Source organism: Athene cunicularia, assembly GCF_003259725.1.
Source record: "Athene cunicularia isolate RWA chromosome 2 unlocalized genomic scaffold, athCun1 chr2_part1, whole genome shotgun sequence".
Taxonomy (NCBI): Eukaryota; Metazoa; Chordata; class Aves; order Strigiformes; family Strigidae; genus Athene; species Athene cunicularia.
In genome coordinates, this window is record NW_020799095.1 from 101,581,961 (window position 1) to 101,600,205 (window position 18,245).

General features: G+C 36.4%; 1 protein-coding gene across 1 annotated transcript; it reads right to left on the bottom strand.

Annotated features, from left to right (window-relative positions):
- Positions 1-1,523: 1,523 nt before the first annotated feature.
- NDC80 (NDC80, kinetochore complex component) lies at positions 1,524-17,169 on the bottom strand. Its single transcript, XM_026842137.1, has 16 exons — positions 16,978-17,169; positions 16,456-16,542; positions 15,594-15,717; positions 15,295-15,467; positions 12,800-12,902; positions 11,889-11,978; positions 10,575-10,668; positions 9,375-9,481; positions 8,410-8,554; positions 7,922-8,127; positions 6,602-6,754; positions 6,244-6,333; positions 5,344-5,436; positions 3,732-3,862; positions 3,126-3,228; positions 1,524-2,763 (listed from the first exon to the last, which is right to left on the bottom strand). Exons 1-16 carry the CDS (start codon positions 17,076-17,078, stop codon positions 2,641-2,643), a joined length of 1,923 nt encoding a protein of 640 aa, XP_026697938.1. The 5' UTR covers positions 17,079-17,169; the 3' UTR covers positions 1,524-2,640.
- Positions 17,170-18,245: the final 1,076 nt, after the last annotated feature.

Here is an 18,245-nt window from a genome sequence, read left to right on the forward strand (position 1 = left end):
TTAATTGTGCTTTTTATGACACATTTCTATACTTGCAGCAAGAATCTATCCTTCAGAGAAGCAGGTTTATTAAGTTTTACTAAGTATGTTAAAGGCATATTAAGTAAACTGTACAAGATACACTAGCAATGAGGGAGCTGTAACAAAAGCCAAAAAATTTACAAACAACTCATACTACTGAAATTTGCAGGTGCCAGTGGTAGATTCTGATTAAGACTTTACATTCTTGTAAAAAAAGAAACAAAACTAAAATCAAGAGCAGTAATTGTGTCCTAGTGCCTATTTTCTAAATTTTAAAGCCATATTCCAGAATACAAATAAAAAATAACTAACTACCTGACTTCAAATATACCATAGGATCCATGTTCAAGAAGCATTAAAAAATTAACTCCATTTTAAAATGTAAACACTGGCCAATGTTAATCTATATTATATTATGACATAAAGATCCCCCTAGTATTTTACAGAATCTAGGGCGAAGCCAGAGCTGGTTCTAGTCACTTTTTTAACTGACCTACAGACCAATAGTTCAGCCCAATAACAAAAGCATGTTGTGCACATTACAAATGTAGATGTTTATTAAATTAATTTCTGAATATTACATTTGCCAGTACATGAAGGAAGGTTGTTGTGACCTTGTTTCTTTAACTCATTAGCACTGGGTTAGTATTAGTCCTTGAAAATGACATTTATTTTGCTTCCATTTACTAGACAACTGATTCATATGGTAAAGAACCTGCAGATACCAATAAACACAAGAACAGTCAGTTACAGAAGCGGAGACAAACAGATATCAGGCAGCCAAGAGAAAGCATAGCCTCTAAATAAGCACATATTTTAAAGGAACATGATTGTTCTGTATGGTTCACAGTTTTGCTTAATTAGAAGACTATTTCTTTAGATAAAAACATTAGAAAGATCACAAAAGATAATAGCTTCTAAAGAGAAGGAACTGAGATTTGATAAGGACTAGGCTGTTAACAGAAGAAAAAGTAAGAGTTTTTAAAAGGTAAAATTTTGAGGACAGCAGAAGAAAGCAGAAATACTACCCACCTGTCAGAAAATTTCTGTAGCTGTCAAAATTAAACTTATGGGGTACAACAAAAAACCAGAAAGTTAGAACTTAAATCATGCCATCATTATAATATCTGAAACAAAATTCTCTTCACATACTATGTTAAGGACAACTGAGTTTTATATGCTCTGCAGAAATAGCATAGAATTAAAGACAATTTAGTTTTTATTTGCAGTCTGCGTGCAGATAATCCAACTTAAATTTTGTTGAGTATCCTAGGGATCTGTTTTATTCAAATATTGTGTCTAATTATAGAATTAAGAGGAAACTTCATTTCATCTATCGGCTGCTAAGAACCTTTGAACAGACTGCAAAGTTGGTTTTATTATTGTATATTTGAATCAGTTATATCAATTACTGAACTCTTAAAAACACTGAAAAACTTCAATACTTTTATTAGGAGATACCATCATAAACTAAACTATCCAAGACATAAATGCTGACTTTATTTTTTTTAAGACAAAGGTATATACAGAGTAGATAAGATAGTACTTCCACATAGCACTGAACAAAGTAGTACATGCTCAAGAGATGGGGTTACATTTTCAACGTATTTGGACTGGAGCTCCCTATACACTAATTTTACCACAACTTTCCTGAGGAAGAAAAATCAAATAGAATTTGTCTTCCTCATCTAACAGGAAGAAAGCAGACTCATTTCAGACCATTTTGATGTATCCAACATTAGCCAAATCTATAACTGATCAACTATATTGCCCGAATTCCTGTACTGTCCTACTTAGAGCTATCTCTGTTATACATATTTAAGCAGGAAGTGAGGTTTCATCTGGGACTATGAGCAGTTAAGACAGAACTTTGTCTATCTTTCTCTACACTATTTACAAGACCTCCATATAACTACTACTGATCTTTTCCAAGAGGTTTTTGTTAAAAAATAAAAATTTACTCATGTAAGAGGGGTCTGTGGGCAGTTTCATAGATAACTGAACAAGCAGCAGACTGAAGGACATTTATGTTTGGTCTTGCTACTAAAAGGCAGGCTTAAGGATGTGCACTATTATGTATGTGTCCTAAATATATATATATACATACATCACGAAATGCACAAACTATACTCCAGAAGGGAAAGCATAACTTCTCCCAGCAATTTTACATGTTTACAGAAAACACTAGTTATTTTTAAGTAGCAGTATTTCAAGTTGTCAGTACCCTCTGCATTTGTGCTGCCACCACAGTTCCATCTTTAATTCCATTCTGGCTTCTTATTTTAAGAAGTTAACTGTACTCTTATCTTTCTTATGTTTCTAGAAGAGCACAAATGATGGGATTATAAAGAAAAAAAATGAAATTAAGTTGTTCCACAGTTGTCTTGTCAGAGATGTTTGTAATCATGTATAATACATTGCAAGGAGTAAGTGTAAGCAAAAGCTTTTTAAGAAAATGAAAATATATTGTTTAATTCTTTAATGTGTCAATAAAATGAAGGTCGTAAACATTTCCTTGCACTTAAAATCAGTTCTAAACACAGGAAGTTCCTATCCTTTTAGAAGGCATCATACCAGATCTTCAGAAACACAAAATTTTCATCTCCACCTATTTGGTAATTACAAACTTTCAGCCTTTTTTTTATAACTGTCCCGAATTTCGGTCAAGGTTGACAATAGATCTTCAGACATGAATTCTTCATAGTCTCTGTCAATCTTCACATTCTGCTCATCAAGATATTTCTAGAAGAGAGTTACAGGAAGTCTATTAGAACTATCATGGTCTCTGTTGTACTAGTTCTACTAAAGCATTTTAAGCAGCCATTGTACAGGTTAATTGATTGCAGTTAAACATTTCCCTGAAAGCTATCTACCAGAAGCAGATTAAACCTGAAGGGATGTTACTGCTGAAATGTAATGATCAGTTCTGTTTATTTATACCAAAGGTTTTGTCAACAAATTTAACTAGAATCCACAGACTCAGTGCAGCAGCCCCAAATAACCAATACTTTATTGGAAAGAGTAAGTTCTAATTTCCACGTGTTTAACTGCAGTTGCGAATGTCTCTAGGAACATTTAATTCTAAATATCAAAGTTTAGCTTACCTCTATAGATACTACATGAGTAGCAATCACTTCTAAAAGACGATTCAAGTTATCACCAGCTTTCCTGCTCCCTTCTGTTGTTGTTTGCATAACAACTTGATATCTAAAAAGACACTCAAAGTCATGTCCATAATTATAAAATTCCTGACATCTAAAAGAATCACTTCACCAAGTCTGATATACCATCATCTTTAGCCATATTTTTTTCAGTTAACACTAATTTTAACCAAGTTAGATTTGTATATTAATAGTCAACTCAATGCCAACCAGTAAGAAACAAAGTACCTTAGAGTCAGACTAGTCTTTCCAGACTTTTGGCTGTAAAAATGTAGTTGTCACTTAAGTTTGGAAACAAAAGAATTTCCTTACTACAACCATATATGTGAAAAAAATTACTTGGAAAACAGGAGTTCTGATACAGCAGACATATTCAAGCAAAATACCAAGTGTTGAGGAGAAACATCTTTCAATTGTGAATTTAATATACTGAGATGTATACCTGCTCACCAAAGAATTTTACATTAGGATTCAAAAAAATGTCTTTATCCTTAAAACACATAAAACCCAAAAGAAACCACACAAACAACTTGAAGTTATGGGCCTTACTGCCGTTGAACATCATGCAGTTCATTTGTGGCTTCACTGAGACCTTCATTGACACCACTCTCAAGTAATTGTTTATGCTTCTCTAACAATTCCAACTCATTTGCACATTTTTGCTCTTCCTCTTCTGCCTCCTGTGAACATGAGGAAAGAAGAAAAAAATAAATGCAAATGGATTGCATAACTCAGGAAGTAATCAGGATTTTTCTCCTTTATATTACCTGATTACACCCTGGTATTTGAATTCAGAATTCACACTGGAGTGTACTTAGAGAAGTAACTCCAAACTCGGAACTAAAAAACCCAAGGACATGCCCGCAAACAAAGTTTCAGGTGTTTTCTGAATCATTTTCCACTCAAAACCAGCCTAACCTCCCCTTTATTTCTCTAAATGTATTTCAAGGTCTGTGTTGCAGCAGTTTTTCCTTCCAAGTTCATTTCAAAAAGTGTTATTTACTTAAATAGCATAGAAATGGAATGTCGTGAACAACTGTTTCCAGGTTAACAAAAAAAAAATCACATTTGAGTAAGAAAATTGCTTTTCCCTTTAGTGTTTGAAAGATGAGTACAAAATGTAAGTAATCACCACTCCAATGAGAATGACATTGTTAAGACTATACTTTGCACAATAGCAAACTAAATTCCACCATCAACTAAACATGCATTTCTGGTAAATTACTGAAACATCATCTTTCAAAAATAATTTTAATACCAAAGTATTATGGATAGCATTTTAAAAATTACACGAAAAATTACATGACTGTCTTCTTATAACCATCCAGCTGCAACTGTGTATTTTATGAGCTCACCTTAAAAAACCCCATACGCAACAGCATAGATCAAATGCTAAATTTCAGATGTTTTTGAAAGCAATAAGCAGGTATTAGCAATGAAATAACCCTGTTTCATGATTAAAGCACAGAAGTCTGTATTTGTAAGAGCAGATATGTTAAACACTGGCTTAGTTTAAAAAGCATTTTTTGCCTGGGGACCACAGCAACCAAAACTATACTGTTAGAGAAGTTGGGAGGTACTGAAGCAGCCACTTCATTGTTAACTGGCTGTGCTTTGTTGCTAAACTAGAAGTGAGAAAAAGGATAGGGACTGCTCCCCTACTGAGGAATAAAAACAAACAAAGCAACAATTTTATACCATTCAAACACTTAATGTGCTTTCAGTCAAATGTTTTCCTTAGTTTTTACTGCAATTAAACATGTTTACTAAAAACTGTAAGTGTATTTATTATATAGAAATGGAATAAACAAGGCAGATTCTGTTAACTAAAGTCTCCTTCAGGCACATGCTTTGAGACATTCTGAGGTCTGGAGATGATTGCCACTGCTTTTATTACTGGATATAGTAGCTTGTGATTTACAGGATCTGCCAAAGTACTATGCCAAATTTTCTTACAAGCAAGTGAAAACTGACTCACTTAAGGTAGCATTCAACTGTTTCTGAAAAGAATGAGAGAATCCTGCAAGAGGAATGGAAGGAGGCAAGGGCAGAGGTCTAAACAAACTAAAATGCAAACCAAACACACACATGCATAAACACAAAGATTAGGGATAAGGATGTCATTAAGGATAAATTGTCATCAACCTATAGGAAGTTCTACCTTAAGCTTCTGATGGTAAAGATCATCCAACTTTTCAGCTTCTTCTTTCAGCGTTTTCACACTGCTTTTCTTATCCACTACCATTACGTTCAGCTAGAGTGAAAACATAACCAAGAAAGTATAATTCAAAATGAATTCCAATATATAAATCCAGGCAATCACAAACAACACATGGCAGCCCAGAAATATTTAAAATGGGCCAGGCTGGGATAGCACTAACTTTCTTCACAGCAGGCTGTATGGTGCTTTGTTTGGGATAAGCGGCTAAAAACTGTTGGTAACACACCAATGTTTTGGCTGTTGCTGAATCGCACTTGCACAACATCAAGTCTTTCTCTCCCTCCCATGGCCCCTCACTGAGTAAGATAGGGGTAGGCAAGAGGTTGGGAAGGCAAGTGGCCAGGACAGCTGACCAAAATTGGCCAGAAGGATATTCCATACCATGTACTGTCATGCTCAGCAAAAAAAGCTGAGGTAGGGGAGGAATAATGGGGAAATAAAATTCTCCTCCTTCTAATCCATCCTGAACCCAAGATTGCTAAAAATTTTTCTGATGGCAACTTGTCAGTGATAGTAAGAATGGGCAACTTATTAAAAACAAACCTTTCCAATGTGTATGGTCATATATATGTAAGCTGCATAATCTTCAATGCAGGGAATACACATTATTTCAACCAGCAGGAGATCCTAATTCTCCCCAAAAATTTAGGTTCCATCATTATTAAAGCAATCTTCTCACAGCTTCCCCCCTGCCCCTCGCCCCCAAAAAAACCCCAACCCAACGAAAAACCCCAACAAAACCAACCAAAGCAAAAAGCAACCCACTTCACGCATGCAAAAGGTCAAATGAGACCAGCAGGTAACATTAGGGTACCTTAGTCCTAATCTTCATTAACATACCTGTTCCAGAGTATCTTCCAAAGTCATTTTCCTTTGAGTAGCTTTCCTAATTTCTTCCTCAGTCTGGTTTATGATCTCCATGAGAGGAGCCTGTAATACACATACAAGATCATCTGGTTAATGGAATTTGTTAGTTTGAACTAGCCCCAGTACATCTTTTCCCTCTCCTGTTTTTATTTAGGCTGCTGTACCCTCCAATACCAAATTTCCTTCCTATATTATAATGTAGTTATGGCAATGCATCACACAAGCTTTTCAATGAAGTTTCATGGAGGGGTTAAGAACTACCTTTCCAACATTTCTGATTAACATATTTTTGTAAGCAGTAACAGAAACATTCAGTGTTAACTCTACTTACCTTGATCTGAGTTCTGTATTTGACTAGGCAATTTGGTCCTGTCTCAGGATTAAACTGAATCTCAAAGTCGTGGCCTTTGGAATTCTCAGCACTTACTGGAATTAATTTCAGCTTTCGAGCCAGTTTATGATACTCTGCCAGTTGTATTTCAATCTGTTCAGAGGAGAAAAGGGCAAAAATTGTAGAATAAATACAAGTGAAAAGCTTTTAAAAAAATTCATATAGTACTTTAAACAGGTTTCTAAGTTGCTCTGTACAAACATGATTCCATGTCATGCCACAGTATGCAAGAGCTGTATGTATTGGCAGTTGAGCAGTTTGCACTGTTTGGATTAAGTGTTGTTTTATGATTCTTTGAGTTTGCTCTGCAAGGTTTCTCAGTGTGTATGGTTGAGACTGAATGGTTTCACCCATGGTTTTCCATAATTCTCTGCCATATTTTTTCATGCCTCAACTTTCTGAGGATAAGTTGATAGGGAAGGAAAAACATGCTTGGAAATAGTACAAATAACCAAAACAATGATCAGTTATGTTGATATGCCTTCTGTCATTGGTTTTGACAGATGCCACACAGCCACACATCCTAATAACAAACTTTAATTTGAGCATACATCTAGACAAACCTTCTTAAATGGTCTATGTTCTGATTAATGAGTGCCATTTATACACAAACACCAAAAAAAGTTTTTTTTCCAGTTTATGTGCTTCATACTTGCACAGTATGAAGAATTTAAGTTAATACCAGGTGCTTGATAAAGCGTAACCCTGACACATGCAAAATATATGTGACCCTTTTTTTTTTTTTTAGTTCTCCATCTAGCAAAGCAGTTTTTAAATCCCACCACTCACAGGACCGCATCTTTTGATTCTGTTTGAGGGAACTGAATTTGGCCCTTAAAACCTATTAGAACTTCCCCATAAGGGACCAATTTGTCCCTAAATGCATGCAGAAATATTGATTCAAAGCACTAGTTTTGTATTACTTCCTTGCTATGAAATCTTAACATTAGCCTGAAATTGCTTGTTATCAAAGCTCTCGATGCTGTGAGAGCTGACACAGTGGTGCATATTCTAGCTCTGTCCCTTATGATGCAGGAAAAAAAAAAGTAATACTTTTCTATCATGTTCAAAATAGGAAAGGGCAAAAAGAAAAGAAATATTTTTCAGAGAGATAAACAGAAGTCATTCTTGTCACTTTAGCCTGTTAATACATGTCTATGCTGTTGTTAGACTATTTAGGAAAGAATTTAGCAATAGTCCAAGTCCCAAGCATGATGAAAACTGATAGCCACCTCTCAGTGTAGTAGAGTTTTCACATACCGCCTCTTTATTCCTCGCGTATTTTAGCTCTTCATTCCACAGCTGATGTTCTTCTGCTTCCACTTCCTTAGTCAACTTGTTAATGGTTTGCTGCAACTCATTTCTCTCATGATTTATTCTCTCAATGTCCGCAACTGAGTACTTTTGGTTATCAAAGATGTGCTGGAGACGGGCATTCTCCTGCTTCATTGTTTCTACTTCCATTTCTAAGTTCACAAAACATTTGTGAAAAGGATGTAAAATACCAGCCTATATAGTTAAACCTGATCTCTCTATTCTTATGAGTAAATAATATCTGTATTTCATTACTCTAGTGTACAAACAGCTACCAGCCAGAAAAATCTCCTTATTAGCTATCCATTTTGGAAAGTTTACTTATTGTATGATAATGCTACAAATCTCTCAACCCTGTCCTGAAGCTGAGAAATACAATTATTTTAAACTTATTTCTAGCTTCACTATCCCATTTGTGACCCAGACCTTCTTACCCGCTGTCCGAACTTCCTCATTAACACCTTCCATTTTTTGATCAAGGATGGCTATATGAGATTCCAGATTAGCCAAATAAGCCTGGTATTTCTGGACATCTGCTTGAAGAGATGATTTCAGGTTTCGTAGTGATACTCTACGATCCTAGTAAATGGATGGAAAGAACAACCACTATTATATTGATCTAAAATAATTATCTGGCTTTCCAGACAAGACAGTAGAATAACTGGTCAACTTAAAGAGTATAAGACTAAAAAACTTTAATAAATTTTTATTTCTGCGACAGCTGAATCAAGTTAAGCATCTTTAAAATAAAAAAGGCTGAAAGGATGGTTTGTACCTTAATTCTTGCATTTCTGCTTTTAGTCATTGATTTGCATTAGGCATTGCATTAAGAAAGATCTTACTACAGGTAAGTCACCACTTAATTATAATAATACACAAAGGGCAGACAAAACTAAGGGCAAGAAAAGCTGGGAATACAAGCAGCACGTTTTGCACAGTATGCAGGAGTCTCAATATGAAAGTTGCACAGAAACTAAGCTATTTTTCAACTCATGATGTATTAAAAGCAGAGACCATCTTTTCGAACAAAGTATTTTCCCTAAAATATATCGTTACCACTGAATCTCACGCTCTCATCCACCAAGAAGTTCTTATACCAACTCTTTTAAAGCAGATAATGTTGAAGGTCAGAAAAAAAATGTGGTTCAAGTATTTTATTAATATTTCAGCCAATGCAAGATCTCATCACTTGAAAATATCTGTACAATATCAAACAAACAGTGACTGAAGACTCCACAATAAATGCCTTGTACTGTAATGGTGTAGCCTATAATAACCCGGCCTAACTAAAATCTCTTAGAGCACTGAAAATCATTTTCCATTTGTTGTAATCTTTGTTTAATAGGTGACAATAATGGTCAATAGTAGAAAATTGAACTCCACCACACGATTTACTAACCGGCTCACTTTCCTTTTCTTTTTCTAGTCTTGCAATCTCTTCATGAAGTCTTTTGTTGTCAGCTGCTAAAACTTCTATCTGGTATTCATCTATATTAAACAAGTCCTCTGAGAAAAAAAACATAAGGAGGGGGTGCGGTTACAAATTTATCTTGCTCAGTGTTATCACCTAATCTGAGTATCTGTGCTTTAGCTTCAGCACAGTAAATACCCATTATCTGGACAATTATTTTAAACTAAAAAACCCACAAGAAAACAACCAAACCCACCAAAAACCCCCTTTCATTACAAAGCAAATAGGCAAAAAGCCCAAAACAAGAAGAAAAGTTTTTCAGTCCTCATGTCATAAAAGATCTCAAAATCACTCCTGTGAGGTTAGTTTCCAAACTCTCAATAGAACCCGCACTACAGATTAGTGGTTGTTTAAATTTAATCTGTTCCATTTTAACAAGGTAGTCTGACTTGTATAGTCCTTTCTGATCCACATACTTCCTTGCCTTGAGACATCTTTTCCCCTTACTTCTCTCAGTCTTTGCTGAACAATGGCATGATTACTTTTTCCTATTTCTAGTAAGTCCGGGTAACTTATGTTTCCTCTCCAATTGATGGCTCCAGCTTGCAGCAGAAGTGTCCCTTAGTCTGGTTTTTCACAGGAGGGCACAGAAAGTGAAAAATGTGTTTTCTCTTTGTTCTCATATTGTTTATATTTCTGTTGGTGAGTCAAATAATAATTTTCCATCTCCCTGAAGAAAAACACATGTGCATGCTGAATCGTATATGGGAACCTTCACAACAGGGTTTAGAACTCTTGCAGACTGTTTTCAGAGCTTTCAGAAGATGAACTTCCTTACTCATCAGATGTGCAGCCTCTGGTAATATTTTCCTTTTTTGTTAACTTTGTCATACAGAAATAAGAATTATCTGCATAGATGGAATTTGCATCTGAAGAATTGTGAACTTCTGTTGCAAAGGCATTGAAAATAATAGGGTTACACAGCTGACAGCAGAGCATGACCCATCTGTCTGTACTAGTAACAATGCACAGAAAGAAGAGAATTAAGTCAAAGTAACTGAGAGAAACTCAGGAATTTCAGGTTCCCTTACCTCAGATTACTTTCATTTGTAAACGGAGCAAAACTGATGCCAGGAGAAGAAAAACCAGTAACACAATGAAATACTTAATTAAAACATGAAAACTTACTTAATTTTGACTGCACTTCCGCATCCAGTTCTTCAAAAGTATCTCTCCCTTTCATGAAGAGCTCATAGCACTTCACAGAGTAGTCCATGAAAAGCTGAAAACCATTTAAAAAGTTTTAATTTAAATGATTTAAGGCGCTGTAAAATATCTAGATAGTCTAAACCTACTCAACCAATGAAATTAAACAGACACCAAAAATATCTTTCACTGGTTTGACTGCACTTCTGTAAAAATCAATTTTTTTTCCTCCCATTAAACAGATAATATCCAGGCAGAAGGAGGCATCTAGAATTCACATTAAGAAAGGTCTGGAAATACTTGATACATTTTTCTGGGATATCTAACAAGGATAGTGAACACAGCATTTAAGAATTTATTATCTTGAAGCATGTGATCCTCTCAGGCTAGTTTATGGAAACTGTAGGTCTGTTTAACACACTTCTGCAGTAAATGTGGAGACATCACAGGAGTGATCTAGAATTAAAGAAAGTTCACCCCAAAAGAATTTACTGGACACTTTAAATTACAGATCTTTCAGAAGCAATTACACTAGTATTGTGAATTTTGTTTCAACATATATGCATATGCATCAGCATATAAGCACACATTTAATTTAAAAGCACTTTTACTTGTCAACTGTCAGGTGTGTAACCTTAGTCTAAAATTCTGATTTAATTTGATGTTTGCTATTTTCTAATTAAATGTTCTGGCACATTATACAACCTCTTCCAAACATCTGCTGTGAGTTAACACTGAGGTAAATCTGAACAGTACTAATAATCTATGATAAATTCAGCAGGCTGCTGATTTTTAAGTGCTCAAATTAACATTGCCACCCTATTTTGTGCCTCAGAAATTAAACATTACAACCAATTTTTAGATGGCAAACTGAGTAGATATCAGCAGGAGCCATCACATTTTTAATTAAGGCACTGTGTTTACATTGTGATGCTGTTAACCTTAGAAGACTGAAGTGTTAAAGAGAAATATACCTGAGACCCTACTAAGACAGTAAACAACCAGCATGACTCCTGTTCTCCACAAAGGAAAACAGAAATAGTAGCAGCTTGGAGAATAAGGCATTTCAATTTAATACCCAGTCTTCACCAATAGACTGGCCATGATGCCTGCTCAGGAAACTAGTTGATCAGGCTTTTTATATAATGCTACAATACTTCCTAGAGAACTCTGTGAATATAAAACTAAACAGAATATATGACATAATTTTAACTGCATTTATACATCTAAATTGTGTTGTTACAGCATATGGCAATATCCAGCTGAACAATTCTGATAATAAATTTTTAATGGTACCTTATTATGTACAATTCCATCATCTGTCTCGCCTCCCCAGCTCTGTCCATCATCAAATGATGGTGCATTTTCCCTCATGGCAGCATACAACTGAAAGGCACAGGTATACGTACAAAGAGCAAGTGTAAAGATAGCCATTAGTTTTCATATTAGTTTCATGTTAATGATAATCAGCAGAGTAACACCGGATCAGGATTTCAGCAAGCAGGGTGTAATGGTGCTGTTTCAGAATGTGACCAATCACACCAGGGTAATGAGCCTGTGCTTAGCTGACAAAAAGCACAGATGAAGGGGCATTAACCAGACATTCAACACTGCTAAATTGCCTTGCTAAGACAAATGTGTCTTTTCAGCATAAAGGATGGGATTTTCATGTGTGTCCAATTCAGCAGTGGTGAACTTCTGTCACATATTCCAAATTTTGCTCCGACCTGAGCTGGCAGCAACACCTACCATTTTATAAAAACCCACCCAAACACCCCCCCACACACACACTCTGTACAGCCACCACAGGACACTTGTATAATTGCTATTGAAAATTCCATCCTTAGACTTCAAATTTAAGGGAAGATGACAGATGTCACGAGATCTGCACTGAAGATACATGATTATACCAATTAACTTTTCACGTTTTTATGAATGTATGTTGTCATTCCTCCCTCCTTTTCTCATACACAAATTTATCCAGTGCACACATTAAAAAAAATTACCATAATATGACATGAAAAACTCAGTTTAAAATTTTCTATATGTACGGCTAGGGGTTAGCTCCTAGATGGCAGGTAAGAACACCTATCTTTTTCTTTACATATCAAACAAAGATTTTTAGGAAATACTTAAGACACCTATATCGAAACTAACATTCCAGCCTGAAAAGTGGAAATATTTGGCTTAAAGAAGACAAATGTTACCTTAACACAATCAATTAACCAAACCAAAGCTGTCACGATCTGAGGCCATGTGTGTGGCGCTCCCACTGTGTACATGGAGCTTTTTGACAAAGGAAAGGGGTACCTACAAGGCAAAAGAAAACACATTTTTAATAGCTGTGGCAAACAGTGATAAAAACAAACGAACACATTTTTACATATAGGTCAAGGCTCAGAAGGAAGAACTCAATCATACTTTATACTGTACATCAATGGGAGATAAGCTGAGTTCTTAGTGTCATATTTTATTAAATTATTGTGAGTTTCTCATTTTGTGTTTTGTAGAATCATAGAATTTCTCAAGTTGGAAGGGACCCATAAGGATCATAAAGTCCAACACCCTGCTCCTCACAGGACTACATAGAACTAAACCATATGACTAAGAGTATCATCCAGATACTCCTTGAACTCCAAAAGGGTTGGTGGGGTGATCGCTTTCTTGGGGACCCTGTTCCAGTGACAAACCACCCTCTCAAGTGAAGGACCTTCTCCTAACGTCCAATCTGAATTTCCCCTGATGCAGCTTCATTCTATTTCCTCATGTCCTATCACTGGGCACCAGAAAGATCTGCACCTCCCCCTCCGCTGCCCCCCTTGAGGAACTTGTAGACTCTGATAGGGTCACCCCTCAGCCATCCGTTCTCCAAGCTGAAAAAAACCCAAGTGACCTCAGACACTCCTCAGAAGTCTTGCCTTTGGGACCTTTCACCATCTTGCTTACCCTCCTCTGGACACACTCTAACAGGTCAATGTCCTTCTTATACTGAGGTGCCCAAAACTGCACACGGTACCGCACACAAGGCCACACCAGTGCAGTGCAGAGTGGGACAATCACCTCCCTCGACTGGCTAGCTATTGCAGAAATGATTGAAGAAATGGACTTTTGCATATCTAAACAACAATTAAGGCCTCCTACAAAAAAAGGTAAACTATTCCTTCATACACTTCTTAGCACCTTCCCATTCAGCTTAGTATGTTGCCTTGATCTTAGTAGCAGACAGGTCTGCCTTTCTCCTTCTGAAGCTACTATGGGAGGAGAGGTGAGCACTGCAGTATTAAGGAAAAAGGAAGTGGGTGCCCTGAAAGCATGAGATGATTGATGATGAAACAAAGACCTCAAAGCAAAGGCACCAAATGCAAAGGAGGAAATAAAAGTCCAATGGATGATTAGACTTCCAAACTGGGTGTGCAAGCCTGAAGGATTTCTTAATATATGAAAATTGATACACAAGAGTCCTGTTCTCAGAGGGCAAGATTCTTGCTTCTTGAGTAAAATGCACTTTGAAAACAGAAAAGCAGTTGACAATCAGCTTAATGTCATGCAATTACAGAAAAGAATTTCAGAACAGCTGCATATCAAAGCATTAATATTACCTATAAATATGAAACACACAAAGGCTCTACTGCTAATTACAAACATTCTCTCAAAATCTTCTACAGATAAGGAACACAGAAGTGTGAATTTTATTCCACCTTTAGACTGACAGCTGCCCAAAGTTATTTTAAGAACATAGGACAAGAAGCTACTGATAAAGTGCGAGTTCTAAATAAGCGCTCATGAGCCATTTGGCCTGAGAATTTTTTAAAATCAATTATTTATGTTTATTTTCTAACTCTCAAAAGACAACTTAAAGTGAGTTCTCAAAATAAGTTTTTTTATCCGGGATTACACTCTTGGTGCAGCAGAGCAAAGCTTCTTGAGAGCAACTTCCTTTTCAAAATTTCAGCTAGGTCAGCAGTTCCAAATGTTATAGGTTAAACCAAAATTTTATTAAAATACTGAGAAGCAAACAGAACAGATTTATACCTTCATCTAAGGAGACTTAGAGCTTTGACACCATCATAGGCTGAAACCTACAGAAATACACTTTTTTTTTTTTTAGTAAGACTGAATAGTCACCATTATCATCAAGCAGAGGATTTTGTTTCTTGGGAGTGTTGGTGCATTAATGATTCCAAACACTTACTGAACAGGAGTAGAAATAAAACACCCAGCTACTTAGTGCTTTTTTCACCTCAGTGGTAATTTTTGTTATTTCCACCTCTTACTTTGAAAGCAGAATGAGAGAAGTTACAGAAAAAATTAGTTTTAACTAAATGAACCGGATTCAACATTCTGCAATTTTTTTTAGTTCTTGGCTTTTAACAGAATGAACCAGAAGAGTCTGCAAAAAAAAATTTGTCTGGCTTTCAAAGTTTAATACAACTAAAGATAATTAACTGGATTTTACATTACAACGCAAGCTTCGAACATCCTATAGTCCTGCAAGTTCAAATATAAAATGTAGAGTTTGAGAATCAGAGTAAACTTAGAGCTAAACAAAAGTGAAACAAAATAATCACACCATTGGAGGTTCAGTCTCATCTGAATAAATACTCCTATCCATTCTTCCCAGCTATCATGCGTCCTTCTTAGCTTTTAACATTCTACAATATCATATCTATTTAGCACAACAGACAAACAATAATGATCTTACCCAAGCTCTTTAAAAACTCTGGGAATTTCCTCTTCAAATTTTGAGTCAGGCAGTTCATAAGAAGGGCAGAGAAATCCATAGATAAAAGTGAAGATTTTTAAAAAGTCCTTAACTGATGGAGACTGCAGTGATTTCATGGAAACATTATGGGCATAACCATTCTCAGCAAGAAACTGAGAAAAAAAACATGGCATATTAGTCACTAAATATAATCAAAAGTTGAAGCCATGAAAAATAAATATTTTGATTGGTATCTTTTATGCCTAATAATGCATGTTTAGAATAAGTTAATAAGTTACCTCGCAAAGCTGCTTGATGCATTGTTGGATGAATGCCTTGTCATGAAGTGGCCTGGGGTCCTTGATCTTTTCTGTACCAAACACACCATACTGACTGTTGCGTGATCCTCCAGCCCCACTAGTCCTAAGAACAAAAAATAAACATAGTTCTTGTGACAATACATACAAAAAAGAACTACCTTAATGTTTAAGTCACTACAATTGCTATTTTGATGTTTCTTTTCCATTTGTTATGCAAAAGGATGCCTGAAGGTTTCTCTTTATTTAGGATGATTGGAAAAACTTCAACGCATAAGCCATGATGCACAACAGTGCATCCTGTATCCTAGCTGAACATTTTCTTAATTTTATTGAAAGTTTTACAGAGCAGAAAAATACCCCAAAGATGAAGAAACAAAATGATGTAGGTGATTGAAAATAAAGGCTAAAATATTTAAGGAATATTTAAAAGGAATAGATCCCTGCAACAGTGGGGTCCTATGAAAGAAGACATCAGAATGCAGCAAGCCATGAACTAAGCTGCAAGATTACAGAATTTTGGAAGGTTTGCATCTTAGAGAGAAGAAGCTAAGGCAGAGTATATTGGAGATATTGTTCTTCCTTAAATCGGTCTTCCTTAAGTAGACCTTAAGGTCGGCAGGCATATCATTCCCAAGAGGAAGAACAGCTCTCAAAGCAATTCCTACTCCACAGAATGATTATTTAATGATCAAAGAGTGGAGGAAGGCAGACCTCAAGGTCTGCTGGCCTTAGATCCATTATTTCCTATAATGAAAAGCTGTCAGGAGAGAAAAATTACGAAATTATGTAAGGACTGTTACCGTTTTATTTTACAGTACAAGAGATCTAAAGCTATCAATACCTCTTCCCAAAAAAGCTGACTTTTCTGTCCGAAGTTCCAGGTGTAGGTTTGCTCATGCTCAGCTTCCCAAACATACCTCTGTCCTTCCTGAGGGATAGAGAGTAAGATTCAAGTGACTTTTTGCTCATGTAAGAAAACTATAAACACATGCACATAAGCCTCTGCATCTTTAGTATGACAACATCTTAGAAAAGTCAACTGATTTTAATGCATTATTTATCCACTGTCAAAACTACTTCTGCAAGAAGATTTTTAAGTAGACATTTAATACACACATGCACCCTGCCACCTTCTAAGAAATATGTAAGAAAAAGTATTATAATTTGAAAGGTGTCATGTGTAGATTAAAAAAGTTTTTTGCAGAACTGGAGCACTTGTGCAAATATATTTGGCTGCAAGGAGCCTTCTTGCTGCTCCCATTTTTTTTTTTCAGTTGCTACTCACACACTCGAATGTACTAAAGTAAATCTCTTCAGTTATTTTTATATATCTATTCTTACCATGACGATCAGCAAGACTTACATCTGAGGTGTTTGAAGACCCATCTTGTTGTTGTCCTGTACTCTCAGTGCCATCATAGATTGCCGGCCACTGCTTCCGGCAGTACATGAGCTTCGTCTCATTGTGACTAAGCTGTAAATCACAATCTGTCAGTATTGGAAAATCCAGGATCTAAGAGTATTTGTTTTTTTTTAAACACTACAATGACCTTCTAAAGTGTCAGAATAAGCAAGTAGAACTGTACTTTGGACCAACCAGTCTGACAGTTTCCAGAAATACTGGGTTCTCTTAAAAAGAAAAGCGCATGTCAAACTCCAGAATGACATAGTAGCAGCCACAGCCTTTCAAACCAGCTGTTTTATTAATGAAAGCGGTAGTGCTTCTTACAAACCTGCTATTTTGTCTCTATTTATATCTAGTAATTTCTAAGGTACAGGTTCCAAAAGCAAAATGGCTTAAGAAGTTTCTCAGTCCAGTCAGCTGAGAGGAAAGCCATGCTAACATGCCTGCTGTTTCTAGCACTTCAGTCACCTATCTGTTCCTTAGCCACTAATTCTGAGCCTGCTTAATGACTTTGCAAATGATCTCACAGTGTCATAGCACAATAACCGGAAAGTCAATTCTGAGATAATATTATGGCTATCTTCAGACTACACATGCAAAATATAAACTGAACTGCAAGTACTGAACTGTCCCCACAGTGGCATTAAATAGCATTTTCAGGTAAACAGAATTAACTCTGCAAAAAATGCCAACAGATCCTCTGTAGAGGGCAAAAGTTTTATTTGTGGAGTGGGCTCAAATGACTGAATTTTAACTAATCAAAAAGTCTTCATAACAAAGATTACTAAAACACACTGTCAATATAAATTGCATTTCTGGATCACACTTCTAGTTCCACTTCTCAAAAACCATGACAGAAGTTTAGCTTGGGCCCAGTTCGTGGGGCAGTTTATCCATGACCTCATTGTCTCTGGTGAAGAAGCTACAGTCTTTCGTTGCTTTACCGGGGATCCATCACAGACCGAGTAAATTGTTCTCGTAAACATACCAAGCGACTAGTTTAAGAGCAGAGTTTGCTAGAGTCGACACACCGGCAGAAAAGCGGCAGGAAGGCGGCAGAACTGGGTCCAGCGACACCCACCTACACGAGCAGCGCGTACCAAAGACAAGCGGGGAAGCCAGCGGCGTTCACACACCAACAGCCCGACACTCGCCGCCGCCGCCGGGCCCACCCCTCTCACAGCCCCGACTTTCCCCCGGGGCTCGGCCGCCGCCTGCCCCCCCCC

Coding starts and splice junctions, on each gene's coding strand:
- NDC80 (XM_026842137.1), bottom strand. CDS start 17,078: ATGAGACGAAGCTCATGTACTGCCGGAAGCAGTGGCCGGCAATCTATG. Junction 10,669..11,888: donor ATGGAATTGTACATAATAAG/GTACCATTAAAA, acceptor AATGGTTTTCAG/CTTTTCATGGACTACTCTGT. Junction 3,863..5,343: donor TTTACCATCAGAAGCTTAAG/GTAGAACTTCCT, acceptor TCATGTTCACAG/GAGGCAGAAGAGGAAGAGCA.